At 37.6% G+C, this 24,921-nt stretch overlaps 1 protein-coding gene across 1 annotated transcript in view; it reads left to right on the forward strand.

Moving 5' to 3' along the window:
- The window catches only part of L3MBTL4 (L3MBTL histone methyl-lysine binding protein 4), a 394,385-nt gene that overhangs the window by 59,465 nt on the left and 309,999 nt on the right, over positions 1-24,921 (forward strand). Inside the window, exons 5-10 of the mRNA XM_036741011.1 lie at positions 637-741; positions 2,979-3,114; positions 5,301-5,392; positions 10,382-10,536; positions 11,617-11,693; positions 17,463-17,548. Of these exons, the coding sequence (XP_036596906.1) occupies positions 637-741; positions 2,979-3,114; positions 5,301-5,392; positions 10,382-10,536; positions 11,617-11,693; positions 17,463-17,548 (651 nt within the window). The remainder of the gene's footprint in view (positions 1-636; positions 742-2,978; positions 3,115-5,300; positions 5,393-10,381; positions 10,537-11,616; positions 11,694-17,462; positions 17,549-24,921) is intronic.

Below are 24,921 nucleotides of genomic sequence, written 5' to 3' on the forward strand. Positions count from 1 at the left end.
CAAAACTTTTGTTGACTGTGCATTTGTTGTTCATTCATTTCAGTAGGTTCTGACTCTTCATGACCTCTTTTGGGGTTTTCTTTGCAAAGATACTGGAGTGGTTTGCCATTTCCTTCTCCACCTCGTTTTACAGAGGAGGAAATTGAGGCAAACAGGGCTCCACAGTCACACAGTTAGTGTCTGGGGCCAGATTTGAACTCAGAAAGTGAGTCTTCCTGACTCCAGGCCTGTCATTCTATCCACTGAGCCACATAGCTGTCCACACCATGAATCTGCATAGATTGGGTCTATTCCCAGTTCCTAGATCTAAACTCATTGCTTTTAATATTCCATGGAAATAAGAAGTAGCCCTTTACAAAAGAATGTCTGAGGAGCTCATGTTCTAGGGCTTGCAGCATTGCAGGTAAAAATGATTATAATCGGGAATGATTTGAAATACTTAAACATTAGTGTACCATTTATGTTTGCTAAGTAATTTCAACAAACTACTTTTTAGAGGTAGATACTGCTTAATTTTACAAGTAGACAGAGGATTCCCATTTGCTAATATGCATGCTGAATCTTTACTTACAGGGTATTGGTATATTAATATTTTAATAGCTATGGTTTAATTATCTGTATTTTGAATATCCCTAGGATCAGTCCTTTCCTGAGCATGAAAATGGTTTTCAAATTGGAATGAGATTAGAAGGCATTGACCCCCAGGATCCATCTAAATTCTTTGTGCTCTCTGTAGCTGAGGTAAGAGAAGTCTATTATAGTTTCATTGACTGTTCTATAATAGTTAAAATAAATTCCTAGAGAATAACAGATTGGGTTTTCAGCACTGGAGTGATATTCCAATGCATTTTAAAATTAATTTTATAACGTTAAAAAAGTATCTCAATAAAGATACACCAAATAGAACCCAATGAAATCATTAATTAAAACTAATTATATTTTAAAAGAATACTTTAATGTAACAATAGCATTTCCATTACCCCTCCTGATATCTTCTTTCTGTAGACATAAAAAGTTTTTAGTTTTTATATAGTTTAGATTGTTTATTTTTTCTTAGCTCATATATATTTCTGTATTTCTTTATAGTTGTCACTTTATTATTGTTAGTGGTTCATTTGTATTATATTACATTGATATATCAGTTTGTTTAGATATTTCCTAGCCATTTTATGTGGAGATTTTTCCTAGTTTTTCCTCTGTTAGAAGTAAATTGGCTGTGTGTGTATGTTTTTTTTTTTTTAGTAAACCCTTAGATTATAGCCCTAGGAATTACATCATCAAAGCCATGGATATGCTCAGTTTTGTAATTATTATTGTGCATTGCCAGATTGGAGTTGAAAAGGATTTCATTAGGTTACTGTTGCATTGTTTTTTTTTTTTTCTTAATTTTAGTCAGGGATGGATAAATGTATCTTTTATAGTGTGTAGGAATAAGAATAGAACCTATGATTTCATTGGGATGGGGAGCTCCAGGGTGAGGAAAGGCCCTCTACCAGTGTAGGTTTGTACTTCTGGAAGGCTTAGAGAGTTTCCTGAAGCATGTAGAGATTAAATGACTTTTTCAGGTCCAAATATCTGATATGTAACAGAAGCCAGGTCCTCCTGGCTTCAAGGCCAGATATTTCATGTTGCTTTCCAATTCAAAATGAATAATCTGTGCACATATGCCACCATATAAACACTTCTGTATTTGCTTATACCTATATTACCCTCATTAGGGAGTAATTAAAGGTGTGAGAGCCATAGGTGAATCTCAGACTACTGATTTTGAGGATTTCATTTCCCTAATACATTTAAGCCTTTAAACTCAATTCATAAGAAATATGTGAGAGGTATTATGTTATTGAAACATAAAAAAGTGTGTGATGGAAGTAAATGCTTTGTGAAAAAATATTTACTAAACAAGGTTTACTATTAAAAGCAAAAATGCTATTTTTTTAATTTTAAAAAATTCCATTATTGGCATAACAGTCAGCATGAAGATAGATGTATAACTACAGTTAAAAAAAAACAACACCTCCAATACTTAGCATACTAATAACATTGGTGAATTATTATTGGTTTCTTCACATTTGTATATTACTTTTTAGTAATCATAGTCAATTTTTATAATTTTTGTAATATTTTAATATAATTGATTTATTATATATTTATTTTATTTATAATTTTATAATTCTGCAGTTTTCACTTCTACATATCTTTCCATTTTTATTTATTTTCTGTGCTTATTAATTTTGATAGTATTAAATGTAGAGAATATGTTTGTTTTACTCACTGGATTTATTTGTCAAATTAACAAATACATAGTGCTTGGATAAAGAAGAAATAGGGTGTTTCTGAGGGTATGCCTCACTGCCCTCCTTTTAAAGACAGCGTTTGAAATTGTTGGGTTTATACATGAAAGTTTTAAGTACTTTACCTTATGTAGCCCTGGGCTTTCTATATTAGCTATCCCATAGAAGGACTATGGTCAGCAGGGTTGCTGACAGAGTGGGGCTTGTATGTTTAATTTGATGTTTCACAGTTTAAGGAAAAAGAAGAGTTTAAGAGCCACAGTTTAAAGGAAAAGAAAGGCTTTTGGTAGAAGAGTCCCAATTCTATGATCTTACCAGACAGGCCCTTCTTACATTATCTGCATCCGAATGTTTGAATTGGCCTCAAAAACAGTTTTGTACAACAATTCCACAAATATTTATTAAGTCACTACTATGTGAAAGAAACTTTACTGGGACTACAAGTACAAAAAGAAATAGTCCATGCCCTCTAGAAGCTTCTATTCTGCTAGATCTTAGTTATATGTTCTAGAGACTAAAAGGAATCAGAAGTTATTTTTAAGAAGGGAATAGCCCTTAAGAACATAACACTAATACTTTTACACGTTGATTTAAGGTAAAAATATTTAGTACTTGGTGAATTTTACATCTGTCTTAAATAAAGCAAACAAAATTACAGCTATTTCCTCACATCTGATTTTATAGGTTTGTGGTTATCGCCTAAGACTTCATTTTGATGGCTATTTAAGCTGCTATGATTTTTGGACCAATGCAGGTTCCCCTGATATTCACCCAGTGGGGTGGTGTGAAAAGACCAAACATGAATTGCACATCCCTAAGGGTAAGCGAGGAATTATCTTTATCCACTAGAAAGGTGGTCGACTGCTGTTTCAATCTTCCTTTAAATGTTTCACAAAACATGAACATGAGAGTCCAGCATAGCACAGTTTCCAAGATGAGAAGAAGTCCATATAAGAAGGAGACACAGGGTCCAACAGTTATTACCATTATAAATTACTTAGAAACACATGCATAATAACATCAAATATGTCAGTGTGTTTTCACTTGAAATGTTGTCATGATATAACCTAGTACAAAGCCAGCAAACACTCTAGGTAATGAAAGTGAATTTGATTTAAGCACCCAATTTTATCATTGATTTGTGAAACAAAAACACCAGGACTCTAGCCTAATGAATTCTGTTGTCATACAAAAAGCCCAGGACTTAAGAGTCAAGAGATGGTCAGATCCTTGCTCTGACATTTACTAATTCTTCTCAAAGCAGGTTAACTCATCTCTCTGAGAAGTTTCCTCATTTTGTAACATAGAAATAATAGCCCATTCTCTACTTATTTCACAAGGTTGTTGGAAATAAAGTACTCTGTGATCCTTAATATGCTGAAGAAAGAGACAGTCAGTTAATCAACATGTATTAAGCACCTACTGTGTGCCAGGCACTGGGGATACAAAAGGAGGCAGAAGACAATCCCTGTCCTCAGTGAGCTTATGGTCTGATAATGGCAGTGTGGTGCCATGGAAAAGTGGTGAGTTTAGAGTCAGAAGACCTGGATTTTTATTTCAGCTCCTCTGTTTAGTAGCCAGATGACGTCCTTGCCACTCTGGGTTTAGCTTCATTCATCTGCAAAATGAAAGGGGCCAGATTGTTTGGATGATCTCTCAAGCCCTTTCCAGCTCTAAATCTTCCATCTCATGCTCCTAAATTAAGCTTTCATCATTGGGAATAAAAGATAAAGATTAAAGATAAAGATCAATAAAGATTAACCAGTTGAAATATGTCTCTGACGAGCCATCAGAGAAATAGAAAAAATTCCCATCAGCTGCATTCTTTTAAATTGAACAAGTTAGGAGATTGTGTTATGCATCTTCATAATGCCAGAGAGGTATGATGGAAGAGACACCATGAATAGACAGTTAAATGTAATTAAACCCCTCTTGGGCTTATTGTTTTGAAAACAGAAGCAAACATATACACACACTCACACACACACATATGCACATACATCTATATATATACATATATACACATACACACACATATATAGTGCTTTCTGATTTATGAAGAACTTTGTTCACAATAAAGCCCTGAGAAGTGCTTATTGCAGTACTGGTACTCTTATTTTACAGACAAGAAAACTGAGACTAGAGAGATTATCTCTCTTAGGCATAGTCACACAGCTAGTTAATGTCAGAGCCAGGAATCTCCTGAGTCCAGTACAATTTCTATTATATTAGACCCTCTTTACTAGTAATTAAGGTAAATTCCAGATGGATTTAAAGTAATTAGAGGCCTACTTTTTTGCTCAGTAAATTGTCAGGCCAGCTCTCCTTTCACTAGGTAATTCAGTGGAGTCTCTGATTTCTAGAAGCCCCTAGATGAACATCATTTCCCTCAGAATTAACTGAAAAATGACTTCTGGTGAACATAGATCGTAATGGTTCTTTTCTTGCCAGCTGTCCATTATACTTTTAGGAGTGGTTTGTAGGAATTGGGGACTAGAGCTCCTCATGCCACTTGATAGGGAACTAGAAATTAATTAACTAGTTAAACTAATACACTTAATACTATTCCTGATAACGATGAAAGGGGTGGTGATAGTGGTAAGGGGGCAGCATTGATTTTCTGAGTAACTGGGAACAGTTGGGTTCAACTCCTTGACAGGATGTCTGAACGTTTTGGAAAGCCTTCCTCCTAGTCATCATATCCTTCTCTCACCATGAGAACTATTTAATGATGGGTTTGGCTGTCTAAGGACTCAGGACTGATTGACTTGTAGTAGGAAATGATTTCTGTACATGAAGAAAATTCAGGTGACCGGTTTTACATTTTATGAATTAGATCTTCGAACGAATTAGAGACTTGAGATGCCTAATAGATAGATCCACCGGTTTCATTTATGTCAAAGAAATATAGGCAAGAAGATTTTAAAAACTGGAATAACAATAACAGTCATTAATCCATTAACCATGTGTATGGTGAGTATTTATAGGAATTTTTATTCCCATTAGGTTACCGAAAGGACAGGGTTACTTGTATGGACAACTTGAAGACCTCCAAATTACAAAATGCTCCCAAGAAGCTGTTCCTAAGCAGTAGTATTGTAAGTATCTGCTTTAATATAAATCAGGTTACTTTTTTTTGAATCCCATGTTTCCAGTTATTTTATAGTTTGCTACCTTGATGGTCGTCATAATAGCTAATGTATAGCCTGTGTTGTATACAAAGCACCTTTCATGCATTAGTATGCCCACAGGTATTCCTGTGCCCATTTTACAGATAAAGTCAAGGCTCACAAAATGAGAAACTTTTTTTATGGTCACAAAATAGTGTACAAACGTAGTATACATAAGCATACATATACAACTAGTAGGCGTTTAGATGCAGAGTTTGAACCTAGTACTATCCTGACCTCCAAGTTTAATGTTGTTCTTTCTCCTACTGAGAGTGGGGAACCTGCAGCCTTGAAGCCACATGTGGTCCTCTAGGTCCTCAATTGCATCACTTCGAGCTGTTTTGTGAAGTTTGGAATCAGTCAAAGGGCTGCACTTGAGGTTCTAGAGGGCTACATGTGGCTTTGAGGCCACAGTTTCCCCACTCCTGCTACCATACTGCCTCTATTGGTGGTTCTTTGAGAATTCATTTTTCTGCCTTTCATTTTTTTCCTTCACCTTAAAAACCAACCATTTCTCTGGGCAGGTATCAGTTTTTCTTAATAGAATAATTTAAATATGGAAATTAAATGAGCCATAGGTAAAAGGGAGTACATTTGAGGATACCTAAAAATTAAAGGTCTCATTTCAAAACCTGTTCATTCCCAATAGCTCATACTGTAAATTGGCCTATTTATGAGGCTGTGTGTTTTTTAAACCAATGTAGATTTTTCATGTAGACCAAATGTATCTAGAAAAGCTGTGCTTAATATCATAAAAACTAGCATGGTTTTCTCCCTTTTGTGTGGACAAGTTCCAGCTGCCATTCTGCCTCTGTCTGTTACTTTTCTCCAAGGATCATCATTGCCAGAAGCATCCCCAGACTCTTCAGAGGTTTGAATGCTAGGTGATGAAATGAACCCATGAAACTGAAAAGCACAAAGTTCTTTTTCCTGGGTAATCTTTCCTTGGTGGTAGAGTAATAGAAAGGTTCAGGAGACATTTAGCATCATTTAGTTCATAGGCTGCCTCCAAATATTAATTTCACTCCTAGACCTCTGAATGCAAGGTTTGTTTTTGATGAGAAAAAGGATTTGTTACTACAGGAATTGGAACTCATTAATGTTCATATTACCTCTTGTAGAGGTAAATAAAGGAGTTAGCTTAGAAGCTTTCTTTGAACGAATTAGAGGCTTGAGATGCCTAATAGATAGATAGTGAAGTACGAATGATGGTTTTAGAGTCAAAGAACCTATGTTTAAATCCTGTCCCTCCCACTTGGGACAAGGCACTTAATCTTTGTGCCTCAGTTTCCTCATCTGTAAGATGAAGAGTTTGAACCAGATGACTGTTAAGGTCTCTGAAGGTATCAAGAATATCATTCCATAGAATGTTTGGTTCTCTGGCCTTGCAGTACTCCTGCACATTGCCAGAGCTAGCTCAGTGTTTGGAAGGCTCCAAAGGGAAGTGTGGGAGAGAAGATGTATTAGACTGACTACTAAACTGAAGGTCTACGGAGCCATTGTGCTGACCTCATTGTTGCATGCCTATGAATCCTGGACAGTCTACCAGTGCCATGCCAGGAAACTGAATCACTTCCATTTGAATTGTCTTAGGAAGACTCGGGAGATGACGTGGCAGGATAAAGTACCAGACATTGAGATCCTTTTTCAAGCTAAACTGCCAGGCATTCAAACTCTGCTTCAGAGAACACAACTCTGATGGGCTGGCCATGCTGTTTGAATGCCAGAAATTCATTTGCCTAAAAGACTCTTCTATGGAAAACTCATACAAGGCAGATGCTCACGTGGTGGTCAGAAGAATCAATACAAAGACACTCTCAAGGTCTCTCTGAAGAATTTTGGAATTGATTGTATGACATGGAATATGCTGGCAAAGGACCACCCTGCATGGCTTACCCACATCAAAGAAGGCACTGTGCTCTATGAACAAAGGAGAATTGAAATAGCTCGAAAGAAAGGCAAGATATACAAATTTAGAGAATCTACCCCAAACGTTCACATGGACTTTTTGTCACCCAACCTGTGTTAGAGCATTCTGAGCTTGTATTGGTCTGATTGGTCAGTCAGACATACTATAACTTGACTCTAACATAGTGATGTCATTTTAGTTCTCTTCAAGAACAAAGGACAACAACCAACCAGCTCATAAGTAGATGAAAATGACTGCTGTTACAAGTTTTCCAAAGTTTCCCCTGAAATCTTCCATTTCATCATTTCAGGACGATAGTATTCCATTATAGTCAGGTACTATACTTTGTTTAACTGTTCCCAAAGTGATAGGCTGGGCATAATCCTATAGAACAAAAATGTAATGAAATAACAGTCTTAGCATTACCAGTTACAATGGAAGCACCACATTGAGGCTATTGGCATAGGATGTCTTATATCAAGAAATGGAAATTAAAAAGATAAAGTCAAGAATAACATGTAGGCCAAGTTTGTGCTGAGTATGTGCAGTCTGTATTAGAGGTGACATAATTAGGAAATAAATGAAAAATTGATTTTAAAGATATCTCAAGGTGGTAGGATGGTTTAAAAATATGGAAAAGATCATGGATTACTTTATTATTCTAAAATAGTGAAGTTGAAGGTATTAGTAACTACTGACCCATGTGACATAATAACTTTCTTTTCCCTATAAAGCCTTTATGAGAATTTTCTATCTGTTAGCCAGTGAATAGGCCTGCAAGCATATTGAGGACACACTTAATAAAAATGGAAGAAGGAAAAGGTCAGAATTTGATAAATGATTTTCCACAGCCAGTTGCATCATATATATAATTGGCTTAGGTTTGACTAACATAAGATCCTACTGTGTTTATTGTTTGTTGATTAAAAAATAAATTGACTTTGTAAAGTAGCAAAGCACAGCTTTAAGAACTCTTCTCTCCAGCCTTGGGCCTCCTATATCTATATCAAGATCAAACAAGATTCTCAGACAGATGCAATTACCGTAACAATTTTGTTCAGTGATCCTCCAGGGATCACTAACAAACAAGGTAGAAAGTAGAAAAATATGGTCTTGATCAAGGAGCAAATTATAAATGGAAGAAGTTTACCATCAATGGAGAGCATCTCTCACTGTGTCTCTTAAAGGATACTACTCTCACTTATATAAAGCCATAGGATCTTACAGAAGGGGCAGCTCGATGGTACAGTGGATAGAGTGCCAAGCCTGAAGTCAGGAAGACTTATCTTCCTTAGTTAAAATCTGGTCTCAGGCACTTACTAGCTGTGACCTGGGCAAGTTGCTTAATCCCGTTGGCCTCAGTTTCCTCATCTGTAGACTGAGCTGGAGAAGAACATGGCAAACCACTCCAGTATTTCCCAAGAAAACCCCAATGGGGTCATAAAGAGTCAGACATGATTGGAAAATGACTGAACAACAGGAAGATCTTACAGAGAATGCATATTAACCAGATTTTGAAATAAGGTTGAATGGGTAGTCCATTTAAGCCATTAGTACATATGTCTTGGACAGACACTTGAAATGTAGAAAAAAATCTGCTTTTAAATTGACTAGAAAGAGAAAGGATACACCAAATTTTGTACATTCAGGAAATGGATTCTGTGAGGGGGTAGGTAGGATTTTCCTTGTGCCATCACTCCTTTCATGCTGCCTTAAAAACCCATAGATGGTGAGAAGGGAAATGCCAAGGTACAGTGCCAACCTTCTAATCTGGCGACCGTGGCTTTACCAGCAGCTCCCATGCTTTGAAGGCTAAGGGAATTTATTCTGTGAAGTTTGGATTCAGTCCAAAGGCTGCACTTGAGAACCTAGAGGGCCACATGTGGCCTCGAGGCCACAGGTTCCCCACCTACGCTCCTCCCACGATATAAATAGTACATTTTGGAAATTAGGAAAACAAGTTTCTTTCCTGGTCCTGCCGCCAACCTGTTGGATGTTTTTGGTTGTAGGCATCTCAGTTCTTTGTTCATCAGTTTCCTTTTGTTTGGCATGAAGACATTAATATCTACTCTGCATATGTCAGAGGGCTTTTGTGAAGAGTTATGTGTGAGATCATCCAGGGATCCTTCGGCACAGATAGCTTCCTTTCGCCTCCAATCCCACTATTTTCTATGGACCTCAGAATTCAGAAATGGCATTTATGTTGTTAAAGCCATTTTTGGAAATTACATTGCAATTTCAAATCTGGGTATAGAGCTTGTATGCAGGTAAAGTGTGCTCTGCTGAAACCTGAAAATGAATTCTAGGCATGAGCAAATGCTACGTTTCGCAACTAATTTTTGCATATGCAGTTTAAATTTTGAGGGAGTCCTCATAATTTTCAATAACAAGTGGTCAGATTATTTCACTTTTTTTTGAGGTGACTGAAGTATATGCTTTATATATTTTGCAACTTTTGTCATAGTTCAAAGCCTATTCTTTTTTAAAGCCATTACTGTTTTCACTAATCATAAGTTTTCTTTTTTAATCCAATTTGAGCAAGAAAGATAATTATGTGATGGAAAAAATAAACCCACCAGATAGGTAGTGCTGGTCCTGGAGTCAGAGAAACTTGAAACCTATCCTCAGACCTTACTTACTCTGAGCAAGTCACATATGCTCTTCCAACCTCAGTTTCATTATCTGTAAAGTGGGCATAATAGTTTATTATCATAAATACCTTCCAGGATTTTGGGGGGGATGAAATGAGGTATTTTTGAAGTGCTTTGCAAACCTCAGAGTTCTATAAAAATGCTAGCTATGATTAACAAAAGGAAGTCGTAAAATAAAAGCTAGTTTCAATATCTATGATATACTGGCCTATTTGCAGCTTTTACTGGAATATTCTTAGCCCTATTCTAGAGGGTAAGGGATGAAATGCTACAGAAATCATGAGACTTAAAAAACATAGTTTAGTTCTCTTTCACATGCTTTCTTTTAAATTCTTTTCCATGGATATGCTTTGCTAGATTGGAACCCCAGCAGAAGAATTTCGGGTAGGAATGAAGCTTGAAGCAGTGGACAGAAAGAACCCTTCCTTGGTGTGTGTGGCTACCATCACAGATATTGTTGGAGATCGCCTACTTGTGCACTTTGACAACTGGGATGACAGCTACGATTATTGGTGAGAAACCTGTTCTTGTTAATCTAGTGACTTCCCACTTATCCAGGCACTGATATGGAAGAATAATGGATTCCTCCCACCAGTTTGGGTGCTGTTTACAGTGGCCACGAGAGGGTCAGCTTCCCCTCCACGTGCCCAGCCAGTGCACGAAGCCCTCTGGATAGATGTTGTAAGGTTTTCAATGAGATACTGAACAGTACATCACTTTACTGGTAAAGATAATCAAGTGTGATGTACATTCAAATAAAGTTGAATACTCAGTGGTGATAGAAGCATGGGAGAAACTGGCTGCCTTTTTTTATTCTTTCTTCCTTTTCCCTCCTGAGACAGAGTTGAATTACAGATCTTATTTTTCCCCTATATTATGTCATAGACTGTTTAATGCTATCATATTTGAATTAAGGTGTATAGTTCAGATCTTCTTGCTGCATTTTGTCTAGTTAGTAAAGGGGGAACATCTTTGTGAAGGAGTATTTTAGAATTTCATTTTATTTTTCCCCAAAATTTTGAGAGATAGTTGTGCTGCTTGTTAGGGAAAATCAAAAATAAGTGGTAGTGAGTTCTTCAGAAGCCTAAAGAAAACAGAGAACGTAGACCATATAGTGGTATTAAGCTAACATGGCATTAGAAAGGAGGGATGGTATTCCTGAACTACAGCCCTAAATAAGTAAGAGGTGATCATTAAAATAATTTTCTAGTACTCCTTCCCAGAATGTAACATATAAGTTAAAGAGCTGCTTCTTCTGAAAATGACTGAACCTGTACAAATTTTGATTGTACAATGAATATAAGATGAAATGAAAGCATCATGCAAAATATAGGCTTCAGGCAGGGAAGGGGCATTGTTAGTGGTTTGTGTTGTATAAGGATTTGTGAGACTTCAAATAGGTTATGGCATTCTAAGGCACAGTTATTCAACTTACAAAGTGTTAATACAAAGTGGCATATATGTAAAGCTATTTTTGATCATCTCTTATTTCAAGATAATTCCTCTTGATATCCACCATCAATCTTGAACTCTTTCCCTAGCTTTAAGTAGAAGAATACTCTATTTAGAGTAATATTATATATTTTTGGCAGGTGTGATATTTATAGTCCTTTTATTCAACCAGTTGGATGGTGTCAGAAAAATGCAAGAACTCTGATAGCACCCCAAGGTGAGTGGGTCCTCCCTTTTATCTGTACCATAGTTGCAGTGTGAATGGCAAACTCCAATGTGTGTTTTGGGATATGGAAATAGAATTCTAGCAGCAACAAAAAACAGAACAAAACAAAACAGTATCAGCCATTCTCTTTAGTATCAAGTGGTTGAAATCTTCCTATTCCCTCTATTAACACTCCACTCCCCCACCCACTTACAATTACGAGATGGTAAGGCAAAGTAGGAAGTCACTTAAGACAAACAGTGCTTCAACTTGTGACTGTGCAGAATGTGAAATTTTGTGAGATCCACTGGATGTACACAGTGAAAAATGAAGGTGGCTTTGGCGTCAGAAGGCCAAAGATTTGAATCTTACCTTTGACATTTACTAACTAGTTAGCACATGGCTTGGCAGGCCTTTCTGACTCTGAGTTTCCATGTCTTTAAAATGGAGACGGGCAGCTAGATGGTGTGGTGAATAGAGCATGGATTGTGGAGTCAGGAAAACTCATCTTCCTGAATTCAAATCTAGCTTCAGACATTTACTAGCTGAGTGACCCTGGGCTAGTCACTTCACCCTGTCTGCCTCAGTTTCATCATCTGTAAAGTGAGCTGGAGAAGGAAATGGCAGATCAACCCCAAGTGGATCACAGAGATCAGACATGCCTGAAACAGCCGAACAACAACAACAGCAACAAAAAAAAGAGAGATAATAATATCACTTATAGGAAGGTTGTTGTGAGGAAAATCTCAAGTGATAGAATGGTGAATTATTGTCATTTTGTAAATTAAATAGTCACCATGGTATGATAACTAGACAGTCACAACTTCCTAATAACCGGTTTTTTCATTGTGTGTTCACACATACACATCATTCTATCCAAGTCAATTTTGGTAGCAGTGTCAAGTCCATTATAATGTATGGAAATCTAGAAAACGAGGAGCCATGTGATACAATAGCGTTGACTCTGGTGTCATGGGATCCGGCTTCAAGTCCTGCCTGTAATATTTGCTACTTGTGTGACCGTGAGCTACTTACTTAACCCCTCTGGGCCTCATTTTCCTCACTTATAAAAGGAGGAGGTTGTATTAGATGACCTCTGATATTCCTTTTAATTTTAAATCTGTGACCCATCATAAAAGCTCAGACTCAATTCCCCAAGCTAATTTAGGAAGTCTCTTAATAGGTTAGTTAAATTAATGAGAACTCTTTCAAAGGACCTCTAAAAGGCCATAGAGTTGATCAAAGAGTTGACACATTATTCATTATAGCATCCCTTGAAGAAATGATCTGTTAGTGCCTTTGCCATTTTTGCATCTGGCACACAACAAAAAATGAGGAGTGTATGGTAGCTTATCTATTTAATCTTAGCATGGTATTTAAATAACGGTTCACAGGGGAAAAAATGTAACTTTTAATTTAAATACAGATCCTGTATCAACTGTTCTCTAGTGGACATACTGTTCTAAAAATATCCAGAACACATCCAGAAGTTCATTTTGTAATTCTAAGGAGTTTATGAAAAATGGCTATTCCCTGAGATATTGAAGATATTTAAGCCTGTTATATGTGTCAAGGAGGATCTTCCAGGACCAGTAATTATTTACTCAATCTGATTTAGATAAATAAAGCTTATATTGAATCCCTTGTCCTGTATCTCCGTAAAAAATGCCTAAAGCTAACTTTAGTATAATCCACTTTAAGATGAGCTGACGATTTTGTCAGATCTCAAAATATACATAGTTGTTCTACTTCCCCTTTTTCTCCTGGTGACTACCCTCCCTGCTCATGTCACATTGCTCTTGTGGTCCCTAGGGGATGGAATTTGGTGCTTGAGTTGAAGTCTATCACCCTCATCTCTTACCACTGAGAAAATCTAGGAATAGTTTCGATAACACATTAAGGAGATAGAAACAAAGTCACCATCATTGTTGTCATGAACCAAGAGCAGAACGAAGGGGGAAAAATCCTGGTATTGCAGACTCTAGAGCCCTGGAGGGATATTCTAAAATGGATCAGTTAGTTTGTGAAAATGAATAAATTATTGAGTTCAGCTCAGTTTTATGCCGCTGAGGGGGAGGATTGGTGCCTTTCTCTAACCACCATACCTTAGTTTGGTTTCAAATAGCCTGGAAACTCTCCACTAAGGCTCCATAGAAATGTTAGGTTTAAAAAAAGAAAAAGAAAAACTGCCAAGTTTGCAGTTTTCTATCTTCCATGACTACTTGGCAATTACAGTGCATTGTTCGTTGGATCTGGCCATTGCTATACCGTGCAGCACTGAAGAAATGAAAGCCTTCCCTCTCCCAGCGAGGATATCTGATCTTTCAAGATCAACAAAAAATGAGAATACTGTGAAGGCAATGAACCTTAAATTTCACATTGGTAATAGCAGACCCAGAGAAGGCAGAGAAACTTCTCTTCCTCCCACTCTTATAAGTCTTGATGTCTAAGGCCCCACTCCTCACTTCCCTTTCAGTATCTCAGCAGTTATATAACAACATCTGGGATCACTTTTGAGGCTGAGAACAACTTAGAGGGTCCGGTAGAGACCAGCCGAGATGCCACGCGTTGTATAGGAAATGAAAGTGAGACCACTGATGTGTTCTTAGATCTTATAGAGACCTTAGAGGTCATATTGTTTAATCCTCTCACTTTACAGATGAGGAAACTGAGTCTCAGAGAGGTCAGATGACTTGCAGGTAGGGATTGCTTCATCCGCTGTATTTTATATCCCCAGCACTTCTCACATCTGCCTCACATAGTTGGTTGTTGGTTGTTGTCCGTGTCGTCCTCGCGTCGCTGTGTTGGGGTCAGTGTACACTGTGTCCGATTATAGCCGATCAGACCGGTACAAACTTGGAAGGCTCTATCACAGGCCAGGCACAGGTAGTCCACATGAACATTTGAGAAGAAGATGTCTCTAAATTTGAGCATCTCCTGTTTCTTTTGAGCTACTGTCATTCCGCTTTGCCACTCAGTAGGTGCTTAGTCAATGGTTGTTTATTCTGGTCAGCAGGGGGTCTCACAGTGGCAGGGCCAGGATGAAAACTCGCATTCCATAATTCCACATTCAGAAGTCCACATACCGTGCCCCTTTATGCTTCCCCAGTAGACTGCTGATGTAGCTTAGAAGCTACATTCCTCCATAATGCTAGTGCCTTCTCTGTGATTATCTCCAATTTATCATCTTGTTTGTGTATAATTGTTTTCATGTTGTTTCCCGCATTAGACTCTGAGCTCTTTGAGAGCAGACGCTTTTTTGTTTTCCTTTCCTCATATCCTTAGTGCTAGCTTGGAACCTTGCGTATTTAAGTTTTTTTTCAGTCATGTCCAATTCTCTGTGACCCCATTTGGAGTTTTTTTGGCAGATACACTGGAGTGATCTGCCATTTCCTTCTGCAGCTCATTTTACAGATGAGGAAATTGAGGCAGAGTTAAGTGACTTGCCCAGGGTCACACAGTTAGTAAATGTTTGAGGCTAGAGTCAAACTCAAAAAGATGAATCTTCCTTATTTTAGGTCCAGTACTATGTCTATCCACTGTGCCACTTTGCATATAGTAAGGGCTTAATAAATGTTTAACAATTTGAGATGAGTGGCAACAAATAATTTCCATATTTCTCTGGCTTTTGCTATTTCTCATGGCTTAGACTTCTTCATCTCTCTTAGCAGTTAGGATAAATTGGAGAAAATGCCTATTGTTTTTCTGGTCTTAAAAGCCTTAGGGAGTTCACTCCATAGCAACCTGCTTACTAACTGTGATCTTGGATTCCTTTTGCCTGAGGATAAGATCTAGGAATGGTGTCCTTAAGTCTTAATTTACTCTTCAGAAGAGTAGCGCCCTTTGGTACTAAGAACTCATTTTTTTCATTTGTCATATCACATTCTGTTCAGGACTGCACAGGGAAGAAGGTTATCTTGAGCCAGTGTCCAATTCAGTCTTCCTAAATAAGGCTAAGCGCTTCTCCATGTAACAGGATTTGAGCTGTTCTCTTCAGTTTAAAGGAATTGGAGAGTTGACAACTATGGTAATCTGAAGATCCATATGTATGGCAAAGGCAGTTGGACACATTCATCCATTTGGCTGATTCATTGGAATAGGTCTGAAATCTGGTCCCTGACATTTGCACAAAATCCCCTATGGATTAAGGATCATAATTTTAGAAGGTCATCTAGTTCTATTCTTCATTTTGCAGATGAGAAAACTGAGGGTCAGAGATATGAGTAAACTTGCCCAGAGTCATACAGGTAGTAGGGGCAGAGGTGCGTTTTAAACCCAGGTCTCTGGTTTTCCTAATCTAATGCTAAAATCCATTACAGTCCTAAAAATTAGGTAGTAGTTTATTGCAAGAATTCTTATTGTTTATACCCAAATTATGTTTTTTATTTATTTTCCAGTAAAATGTAAGACCCTTGATGACATGACAGAATTAAAATCAATAGGCATTTTTTTTCATCTTCTTTATAGGAAGATGCTTAAAACATGCTTGTTGAATTGAATGGAATGGAATAAAATCAAATCTCAGCTGATCTGGATGAATTTACAGAAAATTATAAAACTATATTTTTGAAATGGCAAAAAGCATCTCAAAAATTATTGAAAGAGGACTTTTTCCTCAACTTATCTTAAAGTGTTTTCTGCCTTATTTTTTCTACCATATTATCATTCAAACTCTGTCTTCTAAGTCATTCCTTAGACTAGGACTGCCTGAATCATTCCCTTTTGGTTTCTGTTGACTTAAGTGTATGTAACTCATAAGAAAGATTAGGCAGTGTCCATATTAGTGATTTTCTTCTTAGAATTTTTGGATGAATGATTTGCTAACTATAGTTATTTTCCTAAAAGTCAACGAGTTTTTTCTGTCATAATTTTAAGCCTATGGATTTTTTATATCAAATTATATTTTATGGTTGCAATTACATTGTTGTCAGAAAAATGTATTTGCTTTATCAGTCACAGCTTATAGCTAATTGCTCTTCTGAGAGCAATTACAGAATTTGAAAGTAGAACAGCATGTGGCTTCCCCTAGTAAATATTTCAGTTCTTTTATATTTGAAATAAAATAACTTAAGGAAAAATAGGTCAGTTTTAAAGAACTTAAATCACAAAAATAAAGAAAATTTATAAATTCGCTTCAATGTGGTGTTCTCTAAAATCTTTTCATGAAAATTCTCACGAATCTGACAGAAAACTTTTTAATCTTTAGGAGCCAGTTTGCTTAAAATTTGGCTTGAATTCCTTTATAAGAAATCGAACTTAAATTATATTAGGCTCTCATAGCAAAGGTCCTACTTGTTGTTTTGGGGGGGAAATGTTATTGCCTGAGAGGGGCTGCTGAATCTCCTAGTAAGAGTCCCCTGGACTTCCTGAAACTTTCTTTAGTGACAAGAAGCATGAATGGGAAATGTTCTAAGTGCCTCTGTTCTAGGTGCTTTTTAAAAAAACATATGATTTCATTTGATTCTCACAACAACCTTACGAGGTAGATACTGTTATTATTTCCACTTTACAGTTGAGGAAACTAAGGCAGAAAGAAGTTAAGTGACTTGCCAAGGTTTATGCAGCTATTTTCTGAGGCCAGATTTGAACTCAGGTTTTCTTGACTTCCAGGCCCAGTACTCTTATCCACCGCTCTACCAGCTGCCCCATAACACCGTTGTTTTGGTAGAAGAGTAGTTATGTCATTATTAGCTGCTGTTGTTTTAAATATTATGTAGCACGTGTAAGAAAGTAATGTCTCCGTGGTTTCATGATCATCGTTCTCCTTTTTCTCTTTCATAGGCCATCCTGATCCAGAAAATTTTTCTTGGACAGACTACTTGGAGACTACTCAATCTTCTGCAGTACCAGTCAAGGCTTTTAAAATGGTTAGTGCGTGTGTGTGTGTGTGTGTGTGTGTGTGTGTGTATGCCAGGCAAATTTTTAAGACTCTACATTACAAAGGAGTTGCTGATGTGCTTCAGTGGAGTGCATATACAAACTGGGAGCTCCCTACATTGATGTATCAGAGGTCCTGATCAAAACTTCTCTCTCCAAAAAAACCCCAAAAAACAAACAAACAAAAAAAAAAACGAACTAAACCTGATTTGTTATTGAATTTTATCTCACAGGTTTAAAGAATTCAGTTTTAACAGCTGAATTCAATAAATATTCTCTGCCTTCTATGTTGAAGATGCTGTGTTGAGTGCTGAAGATACAAGTAGAAATTAAAAAGTCCTTACCCTCAAGAAGCTTATGTTTTACTGGGCCATGAAACTTGTGTACAGATAAATTATATAGTGCATAGAGCTCCGGGCCTGGAGTCAGGAAGACCTGAGTTCAAATGTGACCTTAGATACTTACTACCTGTGTGACCCTGGGCAAGTCACTTAACTATTTTTGCCTCAGTTTCCTCATCTGTAAAATGAGCTGGAGAAGGAAATGGCAAACCACTCTAGCGTCTTTGCCAAGAAAACTCCATATACGTTTATAGTCAGTTGAACGTGACTAAAAAACGACTAAACAACAACTTCAAAAAGGAGAGAATGCTAACATGGGATCAAGAAAAGCCTCCCAGAGCAGATGGCACTTCAGCCAGGCTTTGAAGAACACTATAGAATCTAAATGGGTAAAGGTAAGAAGTGAGTGTATTTCGCACATGGGGGCCCAAGGTCCAGAGATGGACTAGAGTGTTCTATATTGGGAAGAGTTAGTGAGAGCATTTGCCTGGAATAGAGAGTGTCTGAAGGGAAGTAATAGAATCCTGGAAAGATACATGGCAGCTAGAAGGCAGCATTCTTTAAATGCCAGGTGGAAGATTTTGTATTTTATCTTAGAGTATAAATAGAAAGTCACTAAAATCTCTGGGGTAGATGAATGACATGGTCAGATCTTTGTTTTAGGAATTGAGCTGTGTGGATAATGGATTAAGAGCAAGGCGAGATCAGACTAAGGGAATCCCTAGGAGACTCTCAGAAGCTCTGCAGTAATTTCAGAGAAAGGTAATGAGGGTTTGGGACATCTAAGTGGTGCAGTGGATGAAGCACCAGGCCTGGAGTCAGGAAGACTTGTTTTCCTGAATCTAAATCTAGCCTCAGACACTAGTTCTGACATCGTGGGCAAGTCACTTCACCCTGTTTGCCTCAGTTTCCTCATCTGTAAAATGAGCTGAAGAAGGAAACAGCAAACTACTCCAGTATCTCTGCCAAGAAAACCCCAAATGGAGTCATGGAGAGAAGGAAATAACTGAAAAGATGACTGAACAAAAAAAAAATGAGTTTGAACAAGAGTGGTTACTGTGTAAGAGGAGAAAGGGAGTCATAGATCTAGTGGACATTTTTAATATAGAATTGACAAGACTTGATGACTGAATTTGAGGAATAATGAGAGAGAAGAAATAATCAAAGATGACTCCACATTTCTGAATCCATGTGGCTACAAAAATGACAGGGCCCTCAACAGAAATTGGCAAGTTTGTTGAAGGGATGTGGGTTTTTTAGTCAGAAAATTAATTTCACCCAAGTGAAGGTTCCCAGCAGGCAGTTGACAATCTAAAATGAGTTAGGAGATAAATTATTGTTGGGTGTATACATTTGGGAACTCTCTGCATAAAGCTGATAATTAAATACATAGAAACTGAAGCAGTCACCAAGCAAAAGAGGAGTCTGAGAGAAGAGGAAGTATAGTTAGAAAGATAGAGAATATTGTGGTCCTGTTTAGTGGGCAGAAGAAGATGGATGATGATTCAGCAAAAGGTCTTAAGCTAGAATGGTCATGCAGACTGGAGTAGAACTTAGAGATACTAGTGTCCCCATATTCAAGAGAGGAGAGAATAGTCTGGATTTAAAGCTCTGAATTGCTAAAAAGACAGCCAAAATGTAAACATTAAATGTGGGGATGGGAGAGGAGGACTGAATCATCTGGAAAACCAATGTAAAGGATTCCCTAACTAGACTTCTTTCCCCTTGCATTCATCTTTTTTTTTTTTTTTTTGTGTGTGTCCCTTTCCTCTCTTTCTTCCCCACCTTTGTTCACATTGTCCCTTGTGCCTGGATATCTTTATCCTCCCCTCAGCATCAACATGTGTCACTGTGTGATTTATCTTTCCATGTGCGATGCAAATGTCACTGCTTCTGCAAACTCTCCCCCCAGTGTCCTTAGCTAGAAGAAATCCCTCCTTCATTTGATACTTTTGGGGGTTTGGGGAAAGTAGACTACTAGAACTATGGCTTCATTGGTAGTGAGAAAATTTCCCTTCCTAATTAAGATCTGAAATTGTTCTGCAATTTATAGCCTTGGAGACTTGCCCGGGGGGTGTTGAGAGGGTAAATGACCTGTCCAGGATGATATAGCCAGTCAGTATTAAGAGGCAGAGCATGATCTCACATCTCCCTTGTTCCAAGTCTGACTCTTTGTCTATTAACCCATGCTATCTCTCCTCTTAACTACTAATAAATAGCATACAGCATGTCTGTGACCATGTCCAGTTATTCCATTTTATTTATTTTTTTATTTTTTGAAATCTTTATTTTTCTTCTTTGGTATTTTTTTTTTGACTCTTAATATTCTTTTTTTTTTTTTAATGCAATTTATTTATTTAACATATTTGGTTTTCAGCATTGATTTTCACAACAGTTTGAATTACAAATTTTCTCCCCATTTCTGCCCTCCCCCCTCACTCCAAGATGGCGTATATTCTGGTTGCCCTGTTCCCCAGTCAGCCCTCCCCTCTATCTCCCCCCTCCCCTCTCATCCCCTTTTCCCTTCCTTTCTTGTAGGGCAAGATAAATTTCTACGCCCCATTGCCTGTGTATCTTATTTTTTAGTTGCATACAAAAAGTTTTTTTGTTTTTGAACATCTGATTTTAAAACTTTGAGTTCCAAATTCCCTTCCCTCTTCCCTTCCCACCCACCCTCCCTAAGAAGTTGAGCAATTCAACCTAGGCCACACATGTATTATTATGTATAACCCTTCCACAATACTCATGTTGTGAAAGGCTAACTACATTTTGCTCCTTCCCAACCTATCCCGCTTTATTGAATTTTCTTCCTTGACCCTGTCCCCTTTCCAAAGTGTTTGTTTTGATTACCTCCACCCCCATCTGCCCTCCACTCCATCATCCCCCTGCCTTTTTTTTTTTTTTATCTTCCTCCCTCTTCTTTCCTGTGGGGTAAGATACCCAACTGAGTATGTATGGTATTCCCTCTCAGGCCAAATCTGATGAGAGCAAGGTTCACTCATTCCCCCCTCACCTGCCCACTCCCCTCCTCTCCTAGAACTGCTTCCTCTTGCCACCTTTATGGGAGATAATCCACCCCATTCTATCTCTCCCTATCTCCCTCTCTCAGTAAGTTACTCTCTCATCCCTTAATTTCATTTTATTTCTTTTAGCTATCTTCCCTTCATCCTCAACTCACCCTGTGTCTGCTCTCTTTCTTTTACATATATATATATATACACATACATACACATACATACATATACACATAGCTTGCATTCATCTTTTAAGAAAAACAACCATTTGATAGGAAATAATTAGTTTGTACTTTTATCTAAAAAGAATACTTACATCCAAAAGAATATGCCTTCCAGGCTATATTCTTCTAATCTGATACATTGTTACATTGTTGTGTGCGTGTGCGTGCGTGCGTGCGTGCGTGTGTGTGTCTGTGTGTGTGTGTGTGTGTGTAATCTGATACATTGTTACTGATAAATTCTTTGATTAAAATGGACCAAATAAGCTTTTTCTACCTTATTGCTCCAGCCCCATCACTTATCTTATTTGAAAGCCTTAAGCATCTTTGAATTCCATTACCAATCCCTTATCCTGGCATTCAGGACCCTCTACAGTCTGGTTCCTATCTACATATGTACCCATATGTCATTCTGTTTCTGTTCTTATATTCTATATTCCAGCTAAACTAGATTATGCCTTATTCTCATTCTGCCTCTCCCAGTTTTATGACTTCCCTACTCCAAACTACATTGCTGGCCCCCTCCCATTACTATTTCTTGACATCGCTTCTTTCTCATCACCAATTACCACTGTTGCCATGATGGTTTTGCTGATGGCTGGTCAGCTGGACATTATCTCTCTCTCTCTCTCTCTCTCTCTCTCTCTCTCTCTCCCTCTCCCTCTCCCTCTCCCTCTCCCTCTCCCTCTCCCTCTCCCTCTCCCTCTCCCTCTCCCTCTCCCTCTCCCCCTCTCTCTCTCTCTCTCTCTCTCTCTCTCTCTCTCTCTCTCTCTCTCACACACACACACACACACACACACACACACACACACACACACTTCTCGTAAAACTTTGTCTGGACTTTTCCCATATGCCTACCGCATTATTTTTTGTATCACAGTTATTTATGCATGTGTCCAATCCGCCCTCCATTATACAGGATATATTAGTAACTTCATTTTATCCTAAGACTTTTGGAACACTCTGTACTGTAAGTTCTTTCATGGCCAGAACTGCATCTTAGTTGATGTTTCGGTCCCCAGTGCTGTGTACATAATATGTGATGAAGAAATATTTAGTGAATTGATTTAGAATCAGGATAGATTCACCTCAATCACCAAATTTTAGAATTAGACCTTCTAGTATGGCCTCTACTTGAACAAGTAGAGAACATAATATTGCCCAACAAGTGGTAGTTTTCTTGAACGCCTCCAGTGAGGCCAAACACTTTAACTCTTTAGACATCCCATTCCACTTTTGGTTAGCTCATATTTCTTAGGAACATTTTCCTTATATCATAACTAAGTATTTTCTATTTTGCAACTTCCGTTCATTTAATTCTATCCTTTGGGGTCAATCAAGGTAAGGCAAAACTTCTCCATGCCAGCCCTTCAGATATTTGAAGGCAATTATCGCATCCCTCCTGTATCTTTCCTTCTTCCTCCTAAACATCTCAAGTTTGTTCAACTAATACTCAAGTCAAATGAATTTCATCATTCTGTTTGCTCTTCCTTTTTACATTTTCCAGTTTGTCAATGTCCATCATAAAATATGGTGCCCACATCTGAACACACTACTTCTGTTATGATCTAATAAGGACAAAGTATGGAAGAAATATAACCTGTGTTGTAAAATAATTGGTGTTTATAGTGATGACTTAGATTATTCCAGAACATAATCTTTTCATTTGCATTTTTGGAAGAATTGTAATGAGGACCTGATTCAATGAGCATCTAATCTAAGCACTTACTAAGTGCAAAGCCCTGGTAATATAAAGCCCTTTAACAGCTTGCAGTTTTATAAGGAATCTGCATAATTATTACAATCCGAAAGAATGTTACAAGGGCAAAAAAAGTTGTCTAAATAGAATGATAAGCAAAATTTAGAAAGAGGGTGATAAATTTTGAGCTACATGGGCTCCCAGAGACCACTGAGTCTGACTTCCTCATTTTATAGATGAAGCACTGAGGCAAAGAAGATTTAAGTGACTTGCACAGCTAGTATTGGTTTGAGGTAGGATTTGAACCTTGGTCTTCCTGAGCCCAAGTCCAGTGCCATATCCACCACTCTAGCAGTGCTCAGACTTTTTGGTCTCAGGACCACTTTTACAAATTGTTGTGGGCCTGGAAGTTTTGTTTATATGCATTTTGTCTATCAGTAGTTACTGCATTAGAAATGAAAACATTTAAAGTTTAAAAATTTTTATTAATTTATTTAAAAAGCATAATAAACCCATTATATGTTAACATAAATACATTTTAGATGAAAATTAACTATATTTTTCAAAACAAAACTTGAGAAATGAGTGACATTATTTTGCATCTTTTTGCAAATTTAATGTCTGGCTTTTAGAAGACAGATGGATTCTCATAATCTGCTTCTGATTCATTTTGTTGTGATAGGTTGTTTTGGTTCAAGTCTATGAAGAAAATCTGGTCTTAGAAGCATATGTAGTTGGAAAAGAGAATTTTCATCAACATTAATATTTTAATGGGCAGCTAGGTGACATAGTGGATAGAGTGCTAGGCCTGGAGTCAGAAGTACCTGAGTTCAGATATGACCTCAGACACTGGCTGTGTGACCCTGGGCAAGTCATTTAACCCTGTTTGGCTTAGTTTCCTCATCTGTAAAATGAACTGGAAAAGGATATGGCAAACATTCCAATATCTTTGCCAAGAAAACCTCAAGTGGGGTCACTAAAAGTTAGACACAACTAAAACTAAAATGATGGAATAATACCAATATTTTCATACTAATGTCTTAGTATTATTGTCTCACAGTTTCCTTGGCGGGGTCTCAAGGAGCTCCAGAGGTTTGCAGACCACACTTGAGAACTTTTGTATTGTACTATGTTATGGAGGAGGGGGCAGGTGACTGTGGGCAGAGTCAGAGATGACTTTATGGAAGAGATGATGTGAGTTAGGTTCAGAAGAAAGGGAAAGATTTAAAAGGTCAGATGCTTGGTGTGGGAAATCTTTCCCAGGCAGTGCAGCAGAACAAAGACGAAAGAAAACAGGACAGGAATAGTGATTAGTGGCTGTCATATAAAATACGTCAAGGAGAATTGTAGGAGAGAGAGCTAGGAATAGGGATAGGAACTGCATTGTGGATTGGGGGTGTAAATAAAATACATCCATAGGGAGCATCTATAAAATGCCAGGCTAATGACTGTGTTCTATGCTCAAGGCAACAGGGATTCATTAAAAGGTTTTGAATAGAGGAGTGATATCATCCTAGCAGTACATTAAGATTACTCAGATAACTGTGTGATATTGATTGGAGAAAAAATGGGAAAGTGGAGAGATTGGCCGTAGGATATCCAATTAGCGAGTTTCTACAATAAGCTGTTTGTAAGGTTATGATCAACTAAAGAGTCATTTCAATGGGAGTAGAAGAGAAGGGACAAAGAATAATGCAAACGTTTCCAGGCTAGGCAACTAGAAGATGGTGGTACCGTCAATAGAAGGTAACAGGCAGGCAGTTTTTAAGGAGAAAATGATTGGTTCGTTTTTATGCATGTTGAATTTGAGATATTGGTCAGACGTTTAGCTCATAGGATGGAATTTCAAAAGACCTGAGAGATTACGTAGTACAACCACTCTTCAAGGACTGAGAAACTGAGGCTTGAATCGTTAATTTGCTTGTCTGAGATCATGTAGGGCATAAGGTCATATATTGAGGACTTAAAGGGATCTTAGAAATGAAAGGAAAGTGGATGGAATGTACAGATGAAGAAACTGAAGGCAAAAGAGATTGTGACTCACCCCAAGTAACATCTATTAAATAGCATAATTAGGATTGAAATAAT

The sequence above is a fragment of the Trichosurus vulpecula genome, chromosome 1 (assembly GCF_011100635.1).
Source record: "Trichosurus vulpecula isolate mTriVul1 chromosome 1, mTriVul1.pri, whole genome shotgun sequence".
In the NCBI taxonomy this organism is placed as follows: domain Eukaryota; kingdom Metazoa; phylum Chordata; class Mammalia; order Diprotodontia; family Phalangeridae; genus Trichosurus; species Trichosurus vulpecula.